We start from the raw sequence: 15,062 nt of genomic DNA, 5'->3' as shown, positions 1-15,062 counted from the left end.
TGAATTTAAAGCCTACGAACATGCTTTAATCAGCTGCACTCAAATCAATATTTTCACATAGTTTAGTTCTGCTAATAACTCTCCCAGTGACTGCAATTAGTAGAAGACTGATGTATCAGCAAGGCCTGTGTGAGGATTGTTTAGCACCACAATTTCCTAGCAAGTTGAGTGTGCAAAAAAAGGTTGTGTATGTGTGGCTCTTACGTTGTGTTTTGTAAGACTGCGAAAGCATTCTATTTGTAAATATCCAGTATGTAAATGCAGTTAAACCACGGTAACAGTTTTGTTTTAAATGACTTTTATTTTTAAAAATACAATGTGCAGTGTAATGTTGACTAAATGTAATACTGACACTGTCGATCAGAACTGTACTTCACACAATGATCAGCTAGTCATGCAATAAAATACATATCTGTTATGAAGCACTCCCACTTCAACTGTTTTATCATTCTCTTTGACATTGCACAAAGCCTTGTACTTTAAAAAACACCCTCTACGTCTGTAGTCTTTCTACATACTTGACAGCACACACTAGTCACATAGCTCAAGAACACTGAGGTGAGACCACAGCCTTATTGAAGTTGAATGCTGTTTGCCACTGATTTCAATAGGCTAGTGGCTTCACCCTGAATATCCATCTGTGAATTTATTGCCTGTGGCCACTGTAATCCTTGAACTGTATCACTTGCTCATAACTTAAATCAAATGCTTACTCTGGAATATTTAGTGGAGGAAAAAAAAGTGTATTATGTCAGTGACACCCAAATGGCTTTACAGCTCAGGTTTTGCATTAGTTTTGGTTAGCTATAGAAATCTTAAATACCATCCCTGCTACTAGAGTTTCCAAAGTTGTTTTCCTTCTACACTTGTAGAGTTTGAAATTCATAAGAAGGTTAAGTGGTATTAATAGTACAGCAAAACACAAAAGGGCAAAGCTAGTTTTGTGTGTTTCGGACTATAAATTGCAAGCACAGCATTCTTCCTCTCTTCCCTGTTTCTTATTTTGAGCTTTAGATATCCTTCCCACATTCAGGGCAGAGGATGTCATCCCTTTCTGTAAGGAAGCCACGACCTACTAATGAGAGAGAACACTTCTTACAATTAAAGCAATCATTGTGCCACTGCCGCTCTTCAAATGAGATGTACTTGGTTCCTCCCAGACCTGTTCAAAAACAGAAGAAGTTCTGTTACCAGAAGAGAAGAGCCATTACATGATGCTCCTTCAGATGCTACTTCTGGATGGTTACAGACATCTGACATAGTAGTGAAAAAATATTGTTGTATCAAATCTATTTCTGTTTGTTGCTGTGTGAATATTGCCACCTTATTCTTGAATGAGTAGGATTTTCATCGTTAAGTAGTTCTGCTGCTTTTAGCTGAGTTGGTGAACTGGGTTGTTAGTACTTTGGATTGTGGCAGAAATAAGCTTTAAATGTAGAGATGGCTCAGCTCTTAGCTTGCAGCCAAAGAAAAGGAAAGTGATTGCCTCTGAACTACAGGAGAATGGTGGTCATTTACGGAATATTTGTGGTGTCAGAGTAAGTTAATTTTATTTTGTAAAAATGCATTGAGATCATTAGAAATGAAGTCTGGGCAGATTGTGTAATGACTTGATTCATAGATTTCAAGGAGGAGTGCTTCAAGAAAAGTAGGTTATCAAAAATAATTCAGAAATGTGAGGCTGTGGAGGTTATCATACAGGGTACAGGAATTTTACAGAATAAAAGAGAAGAGGGGCAATTTTCTCTTATAGTGGTAATTATTATTTAACTATAGAAATTGTAAGCAATTTGAGTATGATGAATTAGAATTGACTAGCTGAAAGTCAGTAAAAGGATTTCATAGAACATATCACTTAATGAGAGGCTTTGCATTTAGTAGCAACAATTTTGGGGAAAAAGAAAACAGCATGTGAAAGAAAGACATTTCTCCTGAATATCAGTCCTCTTGTGAATGGGTAATAATAAGAAAGGTGTTATGCAGTGACATTTCTAGGAGATATACAAGCAGGCATACGTTAGTGTGGGGCAGAACAGAAGTAAGAGGAGAGAGAATGGTTCAGAATCAACATAGATATGCAATCTTGGTGTTAAATGCTGATTAGGTGATTTTGAGATAGGTGATTTTAAGTGTTTCAAATGTAAAGAATGACTGCTTACGGCTTTCGAGTACTGTTACAGTGGAAAGCAGTATGTAAAAGCATTGAGATTCTCAGTTGCTGTCCTGAAAAATCAGGAAAGAAATATGCTGTGCAGCAGTGAAAGGTGTAAGCTGGTTAAATGTTGCTGGCTGAGAGACTGTTGTTACTGATGTCAGCGTTCCCTCATGAGCACAAGTGAAGTGATTTACAGGACATGGATATATTCCACCACATGCAGAAATGTCACTGTGTGTCCACTGTGTTTCGTACAAGTGAGGTGAAATGGAGCAAACTTCAGCTTAAGGACTTCTTTCACATCTTTTTGTTAAGGCAATTGGATGGCATCATGAGTATTTAAGTTCACAGTTCCTGGCCTGTGTAGTGTCTCCATTCTCTCAAGCTAGTAGGAATGAATTACTGAACCATTATTAATATTAGATGCAGTTCAATGGAGAAAATGATAATAAAGTGACTCTCTGTGAGAGACCTACCACTGATTGGGTTTGTGCATCCAGCACACTTTTTGGCATAGAGATTGCAGAAGCAACTCAGGCAATATGCAAACTCATCCCGGGAGGTAAAGCGTTGTCCGGACAACTGCTTCTTGCATCCAGTACAGACAAAGCACTCCTTATGCCAAGGCTGCTCCCTGTAAGTCACACCTCCTGTAGTGATAGCCTGTTTTATGGAAAGTAAGACAAAAAGTATTATTTTGAGAGTGGCAGATTTTCATCTTCATTTGGTAAAGAGGAAGGTTGATGAGGTTTTTGTGGCTAGGAGGAGGGAAAGAAGACTTAATGGCAGCAAAATCATCATTTTGTCTGGAGTTAACCTTGAGAAGAGTGTGCGAATGATTCATTATAATTTCCCAATTTAAACAAAGGAGCCTCATACTGAAAGTACTTTATTTTCTGAATTCTTTATAATTTCAGTCTAAATTGCCCTCTTTATTTTTAAAGCTGGTCTCCTTTGTAGGTCATTCTTTCACATTCATTTGCTATGAGACAAATATGTGCTTGTTCACCTGTCCCATTCTTTACAATGGAAAAGCCACCTTCAGTTCTTGCTAATTCCTTTGACAGCAACTGTTTCATTTCAAATTTTACCTGAAATCTTTGCTTTCTGTTTCTATGGATTTTGTCTGGGCTTTTTCCTCTTATGATACCTTGTTCCCTGATGTTAGACAAAAGAAACATTTCTTGTTCTTGCAAGTGTTTCTGAGAAAGCTGTAAAACCAGTTTAATTTTTCTTCCTATCTTCACTAAAGGGAGATTGCCTGGGAAGTCAGCCTTGTGTACAAACATGCTATCCAATATGTGTGTTCATCTGTCTTTGCCTCTTTCCTGTGTATGAGGGCTGCTCTGAAAGTAATGCGATCTGGAGTACATGGCGGACATAAAAAGTTTTGGTAATGTAAGCAGAAGTGATGGCTGGAAGCATGCAGAAGGTAAAACAAAACATGGAAGAAACTATTGGAAGGAGGGTTAAAACTACGGATATATCTGCACTTAAAACCTATGCGTATATTGATAGGAAATTGATATTTGTTGGTTCTGTGAATTACGAGATGACTTTTTAAAATCTACTATTATTAATAGGAAGGAATACTAAAAGTCTTACTTTTGTCTGAATTGAATTTAGGAAATACACAAATGAATGATCTTGAGCCTGGAAAGTTACATTCTCTAGCATACTGAGCTGACTGGTTCTTATGTCAGGAGCAGCATTTGCTTTGTGTAAAATTAATTTCTCCAACTTCATTAAAATATTTTAAAAAATAAAATCAGTGTTAGCTCGCCTCCCTTTCAGTTGAAATGTTTGGGTGTATAGTATGTGTTGGATTACATTGGAGATAGGAGGTTATTCCAATGCAGATGGGTTTTTTTGCTTGTTTGCTTCCCAAAACATATCCTCTGTAGGCTTTCAATGTAAAGGTATCTTTAACCTTGAGTAAGAATTCTCACTGAAGTAACTTTTGTGCCTTGTGTAGAATAGGAGTTTCAACTGTATCATCTCTAAAAGTCCACTGTCGTTGAATCGTTTAACTCAGAGAAAAATGTTTTTTTTTTTTCTTCACATAATTGGACTTAAAATGTGATGGAGTTCAATCCCCAACATTATAGGTAAATAAAATAAGGGCACTACCTTCTTGCACTGGACGCACTGCATGGCAAACTGCTTTTCATAGCAGGGAACACAAAAATTTTGATTGTCTTTAGGAATGAAACTCTTTGTCCCAATTGGTTGCTGGCAGCGGTAGCAGATAAAGCAGGTCTCGTGCCAGCTGTTGCCTTTGTATTCCATCTTCCGAGTACCTGTAATGAGACCAGAACATAAACTGGATTTATGGCTGAGGCTAATGCAATTTGTAACTTTTGTTTACATGACAGCTGGCTGTTGGAAAACAAGTAGTACAGCTATGAGAGAGTGGCTTTACGTGGCATTGGGTGTCGTTTTGAGTTTTTGGAGAGTAAGTTGTTCTCCTCCTAAAAAGAAGAGAGGCATTTACTGCTAATAACATTTACTGCTAATAGTGAAAGCTTTGGCCACTTTTTAGTGGGCTGACATGATTTTCAGTGATTAGAAAGCTGAGGAGGTGATAATGTATTGGCTAATTATGAAGAATAGTAATAACTCCTCTGCAGGATGAAGTTTTCCCATTCTCCCTTTCTCAATATTAATTCTCCCTTTACTAGTAGTGTAATTTCATTTTTTTTCTTTGGTCTCGTTAAATTGTGCCCAGAGGCATACTTTAAGATTTTTTTTTTTTTTTTAAAGACTGACTTGTGCATCATTAACCATTTCTCTGCCTGTTTCTTACATACTCAGATATTTCTGATCCATTTTATTAATGGACACCTTTTAAGAATTACGCCTTCTGTGTGCTGGTTATTTTTTGTATGGCACGAAAAGGAACAGACGAGTTAGTCCTTAAAAGAATGACATCCTGAGAAAAGATGAAAGATGTGGACGTATTTTCTTGAGATTGTGTAGAATTATATTTCCACTTTTTTAGCTGTTCTCTATTTTTGGGATTGTGTTATTACTAAAACACAAGGCAAGAGGAATCCTGTTTATTAGTTGCTCATTTTGACGTTGATGGGAATTCAGTTTGCAGAAGAACTGAAAGATCAAGCTTGTAATTGCTTAGCATTTAATAAGCTTGTCATTAAAATGCTTTATAAAATCAAGGGTATCTTAAGTAATCTGCTAAAAACCATGTGGTAGTTGCAAAGGTTTGTAAAAATTGGTTTATTCTGTTTTGAACTGAAAGAGAAGAAGGGACTCTGAGTCACTGAATCCCAATTCCATTACTACCTGTCAGTCTGTAACTTGTATAATAGACAGAGTTCTGTTCTGTAAATGAGTTCTTATGGGACTGAATTCATTGATCAAAATTTGAAAAAAATATTTTTCAGCTTTAAAGTTAGCACTGTTCTTAGATGTCAATTTTTCATGCTGTATTGGAAAAAACAGAGGCACGTGCAATAATAAAAGATGCTTGTACACAATCATAATCATTATGTTGGAAGGACATCTCAGATCATATATATATGGGAGCTACGAGATATGGTTTAGTAGCTTGTGGTACTGGGAATGGGAGGGTGGTTGGACTAGATGATCTTGCAGGTTGTTTCCAACCTTGCGATTCTATGATCATCTAGCCCAACCATCAACCCCCTCACTGTGCCCGCTAACCATGTTCCTTTCATTTTAGGAATGAATATGTCCATCTGCTTTTACATATCCCCGTTGTTTCTTATTTATATGTCTCCATCAAGCCCTCATTTTTATCAAATCATCTTAGATACACAAAGTGGTGTTTTCCAGCTTTTGTCAAAGATAACAACAGCCAAGGAAAAAATTACAGAAATAAAGCAACTAGCAGTCATTGTGAAGTGTACTTTTGGATTCTTCAAATTGCCTTCTATTTTTTATTTCTGAAACCAATATTTCTTCCAATTTAAGCCCTCAAATAAAGACCCATGTCAATCAAAAGACAAGCACTTTAGTATTGTCATGAGTAAATGAGGCTTTACCACTCTATATATTACCAATCTATACCTACAACTTTCTGCTTCCAGCACTGGTTTTATGGGATACCTGACTTGAAAGAGAAGGTAGCTTTTTCCTGTTTCTTTGTACCTTTCAGCTCAAGAAGACCTTAGAGGTATTTTGACCAATTATTGACTTTTATTGAAGAATCTAAATTTTGGCTGTTTATGTAAAAGTATATGACATGAATTAAGTAAATTTAAACTTGTGAACTTCCTCTGATGTTCAAGCATGAGGAGCCAATTGAGAAGTTGGGACTGGACAGATGAGTTGCCCAGCTATCAATAGCCTTTTAATAAATACTTCTGTAGAAAATTATAGATCTCATGAACAAAAATGCTAAATTAAATAGACGCTAGCTTTCAAGAGAAACCTTCGTGTATATCAATTCTGTCAAGATCCACTCTGAAAACTGTGGGTTCTGATTACAGGGATAACTTAGAAAGCATCATCAGCCGTGTTTTCGGAAGTTCACCAGGATTCAGCAGAGAAGGTTAAGGAAAAATGTTTGTCACTAATGTTGCAGAGATTAGGCTTGATATTAAACCTGATCTTTCCTCCGCCCCAAAAGTGAGTATCCTAACCTGGCATGATAGTCTTCTTGCACTCATTACATTTGGAAGAGTATTCATTGGAGTAGCAATCAGTACAAAGTAGGTGTTCCTCTTTTGCAGCAAAAGGCTTGTCCACCAATGAATTCTTGCACTGGAAGCAGTGGAAGCAGGTTTCATGCCAGTGGCGGTCCTTGTAAGACAGATCCTGTAGAAATTAAAAACCACGGAATAAACAGAATGAATAGTTTGCACAGATGGAAGTTCAGAGAATGCAAACATGCAGATCTGAATTAGACAGAAAGTCAGGCTAATTTGCATGGCTCAGGAAAATGGCGTGTTGTGATGCAGGTGAGCCTGTTTTACTGCGGTTGCCAAAAGTAGCTGATGATAACCATCAGTCTGCTTTCAATTCCAGGTCAACTGAATTCAATTTCAGTTCAGCAGAGGAACAACCAGTTTCGTTTAGGTACTTCCTTCGAGGATGAAGTCCTGGTTTTGATCCAGATTAGATCTTGTTAACTGTAGAGATATAATGGACTTCCTACACTTTTCTTAGCTATTGCCAATTTCTAGGTCATCTTGTAGTTTCTTGTTATCCTTTTTTCAGTCACATTTGGATGGTTTGCCAGGTTCAAACCAAGGGTGAAATTGGCCTGATGCTTGTTTCTTTGTATGCATGCTGGAATTAGTTTTTAACGAAGTCTTGTGCTACATTTTATATATGTTTCAAATGAGAATCGGATGCCTTGATGGTGATTGAACACTCTGGAAGATGAGAGACCGTTGTGTACCTGCAGCAACTGATCCAGAACACTCTTAACCAAGGAATTAACACCTTGGAGCACATAGGTTATTTAAAATATCTCCCTTTTAAATATAAAAATATTTAATTAATACTTGTATTAATTAAAACAAAGTTACAACAAAAAAAGACACATGCTGGTAAAAACCAGTCTTTAGAATTGTGACTTACATAGTTGGATTGTGTCTTTTAAAATTATAGATAGCCTAATTATATAACATTTGAACTGTGTCTTTGGGAGATCAGGCAATGTGCAGTTCAGATCATTACAAGAAAGAGTATCTGCCCATCTGCTAAACCTTTTGAAACAACCCACATTTCTGACCATAAAATCTCAGACTTTTCTAAAAGCAAAATGAAAACAAAAATACAAAACTTAATTTAAATGAAATTGAGTAGACTAAGTCTGTTCTCAGAAGGGAACAATATTGTCAACTGAAAAACAACTCACAGCCAACAGCTTTCCTAGATGTGAAATTTGCCTGCAAGAATACAGAATGACAGCAGATCTGTTTTTCTTCCTATTGCAACAGGACATATTCAGTTTTTCCCACATGCTGCCTTTTTCCTCATTTTGCAATATTCTACAGGCTGCTTTTAATATCCCAAACTCACATGCTGATATTTCCTTTTGTTTTGCCTTATTTTATCAATAAAATTATGCCACGCAGAGGTGCAGTAATGAAGAAAAGGATTTGGTATTACTGATGACGTGTTTAATCCTTGGATCAGTTATGATGGCAGATTGTATAGATCATAGTGGAGTAGGTCAAAGTAGCAGACACTTCATCATGGCAAAGTGATGAATCATAGCTGTAACCCAATGAAAGCAAGGTAGACACTGGTGTGAGTAATCTTTAGCCAGCCTGGATGATTATAACAGATACCGTCATCAAACGTAGGGGATGTTTAAGATGTCTGACATTGATGTGCCTGCAGCAGAGTATTGGACAGATTAAATGGTTATTGTCTTCTCTCTCTGAATCTGTCAACTGAAGCAAGGAAGTCCAAGGTACTGATGAAACACTTTCTGAGTTGTTTCACAGTTGTTCTTAGGTCAGTGTAATGAAGTCACTGGGTATCAGGTTTTTTCTGCATCGGTGTATTGTACATCTAACTGGAACCACTGCACATAAGTTATAGATGTATTGACCTGGATCAGATACTGTGTGGGAGCAGCTGTGGCTACAGAAATGACTTCAAGCTTGTCTGACTGTTAGCCTGGTGCTCAGTTAAGCTGAAAGAGCATTTGATTTACTCAAGGCACGGGAGCTTGAGTTACTCTAGCTGGCTGTAACCTAAGCAAATGTGTTCTAGTAGAACACAAAAGTAATATACAATTAATTCCTGTTTATCTCCTGGTTTTCCAGGAAGAACTGAAAAAGAGAATTGCTTCTGTGTACTCAGGACTGGATTATATCTTTAAAATACCGATGAACACAACTTCTTGTCTGCCTAATGCAGCTTGAGAGAAATTAGTCCCCAGTACTACACCCTTGAGCTGTAGTTTTCCGTGGTCTCTTATGTTGCCTAAAAGAAACCTGGAAAATAGTTGTCTTTACCAGCAATCTATGCATCTATGAAAACGGACTGCCACGTGCTCTTGTTAGATAAAGCACTAATAGTTACAGGTAAAAGACTACAGAACTACCATAGATTGAAATTTGAGAAGTGGAACTGAGTTTATCATAGAGGCATAGAATGGCCTGGGTTGAAAAGGACCACAAAGATCATTCAGTTTCAACCCCCTGCTATGTGCAGGGTCGCCAACCACCAGACTGCCCAGAGCCACATCCAGCCTGGCCTTGAATGCCTCCAAGGATGGGGCATCCACAGCCTCCTTGGGCAACCTGTTCCAGTGCATCACACCCTCTGTGTGAAAAACCTCCTCCTAGTATTTAACCTAAACCTGCCCTGTCTGAGTTTATAACTATTTCCCTTTGTCCTATCACTATCCACCCTCATAAACACTCATTACCCCCTGTGCACAAGATGAAGTCTACCCTGTGCAAGTCCTCTCAGCAAGGAGGTTAGAGGCATTAGAAGAGTAACAGCATGTTTGTTCATGAATGAAAAGCACATCGAACTTTTTTGCTTGACGTAATGCTATTTTCAGAAGGATGAGCATGGGAAATAGGGTAGAACAATCAGTGTGCAGATTTTGGCTGTGAGCACCCTCATTATGTTAGACAGGTACTTCCCTATCAAAAATGTGTTTAGGGAAGATGAAATTAAGCAACGTTAGTCAGCACTGTAGTGATGTGAGAAGAGATGAAAGTATCTTTCTGTCACCATTCCTCATCACAACATCTGGTCCAGTATTTAGCAGTGCACCAAGAAAGTGCTAGTGCTACGACTCAAAACAAGGGTTGAAAATTGGGACATCTTTTCTCCTTTTCCCAATCCATGTTATTAGATGCTTTATTTTTCATTTAGTTTACATGTAAGACTGACCATTTGACTCATTTTGACCTAAATGCTGCCACAGTAGCTTTATCGCACAACCCGCTTTTCATTTCACTCTCACATTTTGTAGAGGGAATTTTCAACCTCTCCTGCTGGCCAAAGCCAGCTTGTGGTCTGCAATGAGCACTTGATCACTGTCGGTATTTTCTGTATTTGTGATGGTTCCGGAGCCAGAGCACCTGCAAAGAAACTGTTTTTAAAAGGCAAAAATCAGCCTCAGCCCAAAGTCACATTTAAACAGTTAAGCAGATGAGAACGTAATGGATGGATTTTTGCCCAAGGAGGCTGTGGATGCCCCATCCCTGGAGGCATTCAAGGCCAGGCTGGATGTGGCTCTGGGCAGCCTGGTCTGGTGGTTGGTGACCCTGCACATAGCAGGGGGTTGGAGCTGAGTGATCTTTGTGGTTCTTTTCAACCCAGGCCATTCTATGATTTCCAGAAAGAAATGTGAAGCAGTGGGTGTAGTGAGCAGATATGGGCACTGTAATGCCAACCCCTCCTTCTTAGAAGGAGCACATTTCTACCAGGGCCTGCTGGCATATGGATAATGTGCAATAGTTGTGAGAGAAATGGCATTGTGTTTTTCTTCTGTCTGCTAGTATCTCCTACTATTCAGCATATGAAGCTTTTAATCTGTCTGTGAAAATTTCATAAACATCAGCTGAATTATTTACAATTTACAAAATGGCCTAAATCCAAAGGTGTAATTAACATCACATGCTGTCATTCAGGCTTTTTTTTTTTTTTTTGTGTGTGTGTGTGTGTAAAAGACAACATTTAAAATAAATAAAAAATGTTATTACTCAGTTACGTACACAATTACTCGGAAATCACCATAAAAAAACATTGAAAGATGGTGAAACAAATTCTCTCCTGCTTTGTATTCAAAGGCAGCTTGTCTTCAGGGTAACTAATTTATGGGCTCCTTGTCCTGGAAACATGAGGTGAAAATGTGGCATTGGCTCAGTCCTCCCAGAGCCCAGTCCAAATCTGAATGTTACCAGTGCCAAAGCAGGCTGAAGTGTCACGCAGGTGAGATGACACACAGCAAGGAGAACACAGTAGGGTCAGAGATGGAGAAGCAGCTGTCCTCTTGTCACCACCTGGTTTACTCTGGGGTAAGCCCTTCAGCTAGGGGAGAGTTGCTCTTGTCCACTAAGAGAGAAACCTTCTCACTTTTGTTCTGATTGGTTTTGTATGGTAATTTTCACCCAGACAAGTAAGTATTTAAGATGCTATCAAAGCTAATTCTAGCTTTGCACCTACTTCTGTGAAAGAGAATTCACTCTGGAAATTGGGAGCTCCAAATCTTAATCATAATCTTTAGTTTCGTATTTTGGAAGCTCTAAGAAACAGCTGTAGACTAACTAAGCCATCTGCAAGAAGGAGATTCATTGCAGAGTGAAATGAAGAGCATCGTTTTTCCAGACTCAATGTTTCTATATTTCTATGGTTGAACTGGATGATTGCAGTGGCCTTTTCCAACCTTTATGATTCTGTCTCCACTGCAACTGAGTTCTCAGTTCAGCTCCCTTCGGTGCAGAGAAACAGCAGTGGCCAAGATGGGATTCACAAAGGAGAATCTGAGTTGAGAGTTAAATGGAGCTTTTCAAGTTGTCCTGTGGATGTAGGGTGGGTGATAACATTTTTACTACACTATGTGTCTGTTCTATGAAAAGCTGTACAAAGATTTTGTCAGAATAATACATACTGAGTCCACTTTGTACATGCAGTAAGCATGGCTTTATTCCCAAGCACAGTATGTTGTCTGCACTGTATTGCAAATGTAATACATAAAATATATACATACAAATACATGTATGTCATGTATGACTGTATGCATATTTTTATTTATTTATGTACATATATGTATATACAGTTAAATAAGTATCAGAAGCATGATAATGTGACTGTGCTTTATGGCTGACTTATGCTCAGCCACAGTGCTTTGACTGAAACTTGTGGCTGAGGCACTTGCAAGGACTCTCTCAAATGCATTCTCGAGTGTCTATTACTGTAATTGAAAAATGACTCTAGTTTGCCTCTCAGTGGGAACATTAATCGAATCCCCTTTTTACTGCTCACCACATATTTTATTTTCAGAAGACTTGCAGGAGCTTGCTAAGTTTGGAACTTTTCTTCATCTGTAAAAATGTGCTTAAAATCGGTCAGGTTGAAAAACTATAGCATAAAGGACTGTTTGTAGGCATAAACAGCAGTCACAGAAACAAGGGTGCATTTGTGTCCGGTTCACTTTACAGCTCCTTAAGAACTTTTTATTTGCTATCTTACAGTTGTGTTCTCCACATATATATATATAAATATATAAAAATATGCAGAAAATTTGTGCTTCTCTTTTTTATGTGTTAGTGTGGGTCTCGCTTAGAAGTACAGAAGAGAAGTATATTGGATAACACCCACTCTCCCTAAATCCATAAATCTGAGTTGAAAAGTTCAGACTGATTAATTCCTGAATACTTTGTCCAAGATTTGTTGAAGGCAGTCCAAGTTTGGAAATTCTTGAATATCAACACATGGAAATAACTTCTCGGGGGATTAGAAAGAGAGCTTAAAACAAAAGCATATTCTAGAATTGGGGCAGAAATATTTTGCTTTTCCAGGTCAGGCCAGCTGTATCTCTTCTCTAATCTGCATATTTATGAGCTGTAGGAAAGCTGGCAGTTTTATAGCTCTTACAGATTATTGCCAGTTCCCTGTCATGATGGTGAAACATGTTCACGTTTTTAAGGCTTCTGAAAGAGGCTTTCCTACCCATTTTCCAGTAGGGTAAAATAGATCAGTATGGAAGACACAAGATTTCGAGTTTTTCCTCTCTGGATAAGCATATGATTTTATATTTCAGAGTCTTTGGAATAATGATATGGTGCTAGCACCAGTATGAGGAACTAATTGGTGTTTCTAGATGTATGAGCCAGCAGTGTAGGAAATCAAATGTCAGACCTCCACAAACAGATCAAGAATCCCATGGCCATGCAAACTCACTCTGCCAGTGAAACTCTCGGCTAAATTTAACGGGTCCATTTTGGGCAAAGTGGGGGTATATTGGATGAAATCTATTCATGCAAGTCTAACAAGCACCTCAAATTGGATTCCTCAAATATCATCTTTCTTCATTCACCCAGAGTAAAACTGATGTGAACTCCAGTTGTTTTGGTTAATTTGAAAGAACTGCAGGTGGTGCCACCTCATTTAAAGCAGTTAGATGTTGCCATGAGGTGCAGCAGCGCACAGCTAAAGCAAGCAAAGCATCTGCTATTTCTTTGTCATCTTTAGTTAGACCCTACTATCATTATTCTCCATTTTAAAGGCTAATTGTGTTATAACTCATGTATTAGTTCTTTCAGCATTAGCCAATTTTTTTTGCCTATGAGTTGGCAGCTTTTCCTGAGCATCTTGTCTCTTGATGACAATGAATTATGGTTAGTAAAGAGCTAACAGAGGCTTAGCTCCCTCTGATCCAAAGGTAGGCAATACTGGTTTCTGCCACCTTTCCAGAACCCAGTTGGCCTCAGCAACAACTGGGCTCTCCTTGGGAGACAGAGAGACTTTTTAAGACTAGATCACCCTGTGTCTTAAAGGAAGAGAAGGGTGCTTTTCCATTTCTATTATGCTTGTTAAGTCAGGGCTTGCAATGGGAAGTGGTGAAAAGCAGGCACAGGTGTCCAGAAAGCGTGCTGTCATCAACTCTTTGTAACCAGTAATCTATACTTATGGATTCTTCCAGCTGATAGCATCATGTCTCAAATACCTTTACAGGCTCCCACGCAAATGTAGTGTTTTCCATATTAAATGATAGTAAAATGTCAGCACTTACTACCTCTGGAAAAAGCTCTCTAAATTTAACACAACTCTGGGGAAGACTGAAGGATCAGCTATATTTTTAGTACCAAATGTTTTCATCTGAAAACTTTTTCTGTGCTCTGGATTATTTCTGTTGCTGCTGCAAAGCACCTATTCTTCTCAGCTATAGTGAGGGATTGCCTGTGCATCATGCCCTCCAGATACGTGTCCTGGGCATTCCCACTGATTCCAAAAATGTGTCTAGCATGTTGATAAGACCAAATCATTTATTCACCACATCAGTGATTAAGATCATAGAATCACAGAATCCTTAGAATTGGAAGGGACCTTTGAAGGTCATCCAGTCCAAGTCCCCTGCAATGAACAGGGACACACACAGCTCAATCACGTTGCTCAGAATGGCTTTGAATGTCTCCAGGGACAAGGCATCCACCACCTCTTTGGGCAACCTGTGCCAGTGCCTCATCACCCTCACTGTAAAACACTTTTGCCTTTTATCCAACATAAACCTCCCCTCTTTTTGTTTGAAATCATTTGCTCTTGTCTTATTGCCACAGACCCTGCTAACAACTCTGTCACCTTGTAGATGCTCAGGAATCAGCCCATTTTGTGCAGAGGCTTTGTGCCCTAGAGCATAGGTTTTGTTCAGAACTACAGGCAGTGTATCTAGACTGCCCTACCAAGATAATGAGACACAGCCTGCCATACCTTGCAGTCAGCTCCAATAGGTTTCTTGCATTCCTCACAGGTGTTGGAGTAGAGGTTTTCATAGCATTTCACGCAGTAGGGGCTGTCCTCCCTCAGGATGTACTTCTTACCAAACAGGGACTCTTTGCAGTAGTGGCAGTCAAAACGCTCAGTCATGCTGATGCCTGGAGTCCAGCTGTCCTGCCACAAAGACAGAAATGGGCACGTCAGACTGAGCCAGAGTTGATCTGATACCTCAAGAAGGGTTTGTTATCAATTCCAGTTTATCAAATTCAAATTTCAGTCAGATAAATCAACACAACAGGAGAAAACAAGCTATAATTCTCACCCTGCTCAAAAAGGCCGTAGCCCACTTATTTTAGCCACTCACTAACTTACCTTTGACCAGAGCGAGTGTTGAGACTAGAGAGAGAGGAATATGAGTAAAGCCTACGTGTGAAGACTTCACACGGGATGCTTAAAGAATACCAGGCATGTTTGACCGTCAAGCCCAGTGCAAAATGCTGACCTCTGT

General features: G+C 38.8%; 1 protein-coding gene across 1 annotated transcript; it reads right to left on the bottom strand.

Annotated features, from left to right (window-relative positions):
• Window positions 1-1,010: 1,010 nt before the first annotated feature.
• On the bottom strand, window positions 1,011-14,722 carry FHL2 (four and a half LIM domains 2; the record flags this gene model as incomplete). Its single annotated transcript, XM_079540474.1, has 5 exons — window positions 14,549-14,722; window positions 6,781-6,955; window positions 4,286-4,455; window positions 2,632-2,818; window positions 1,011-1,162 (listed from the first exon to the last, which is right to left on the bottom strand). Exons 1-5 carry the CDS (start codon window positions 14,702-14,704, stop codon window positions 1,011-1,013), a joined length of 840 nt encoding a protein of 279 aa, XP_079396600.1. The 5' UTR covers window positions 14,705-14,722.
• Window positions 14,723-15,062: the final 340 nt, after the last annotated feature.

This window comes from Tetrao urogallus, assembly GCF_951394365.1.
Source record: "Tetrao urogallus genome assembly, chromosome: 1".
Classification (NCBI taxonomy): Eukaryota; Metazoa; Chordata; class Aves; order Galliformes; family Phasianidae; genus Tetrao; species Tetrao urogallus.
The sequence above is the reverse complement of the archived record's forward strand: the minus strand, read 5'-3'. Positions and strand labels throughout refer to the sequence as shown.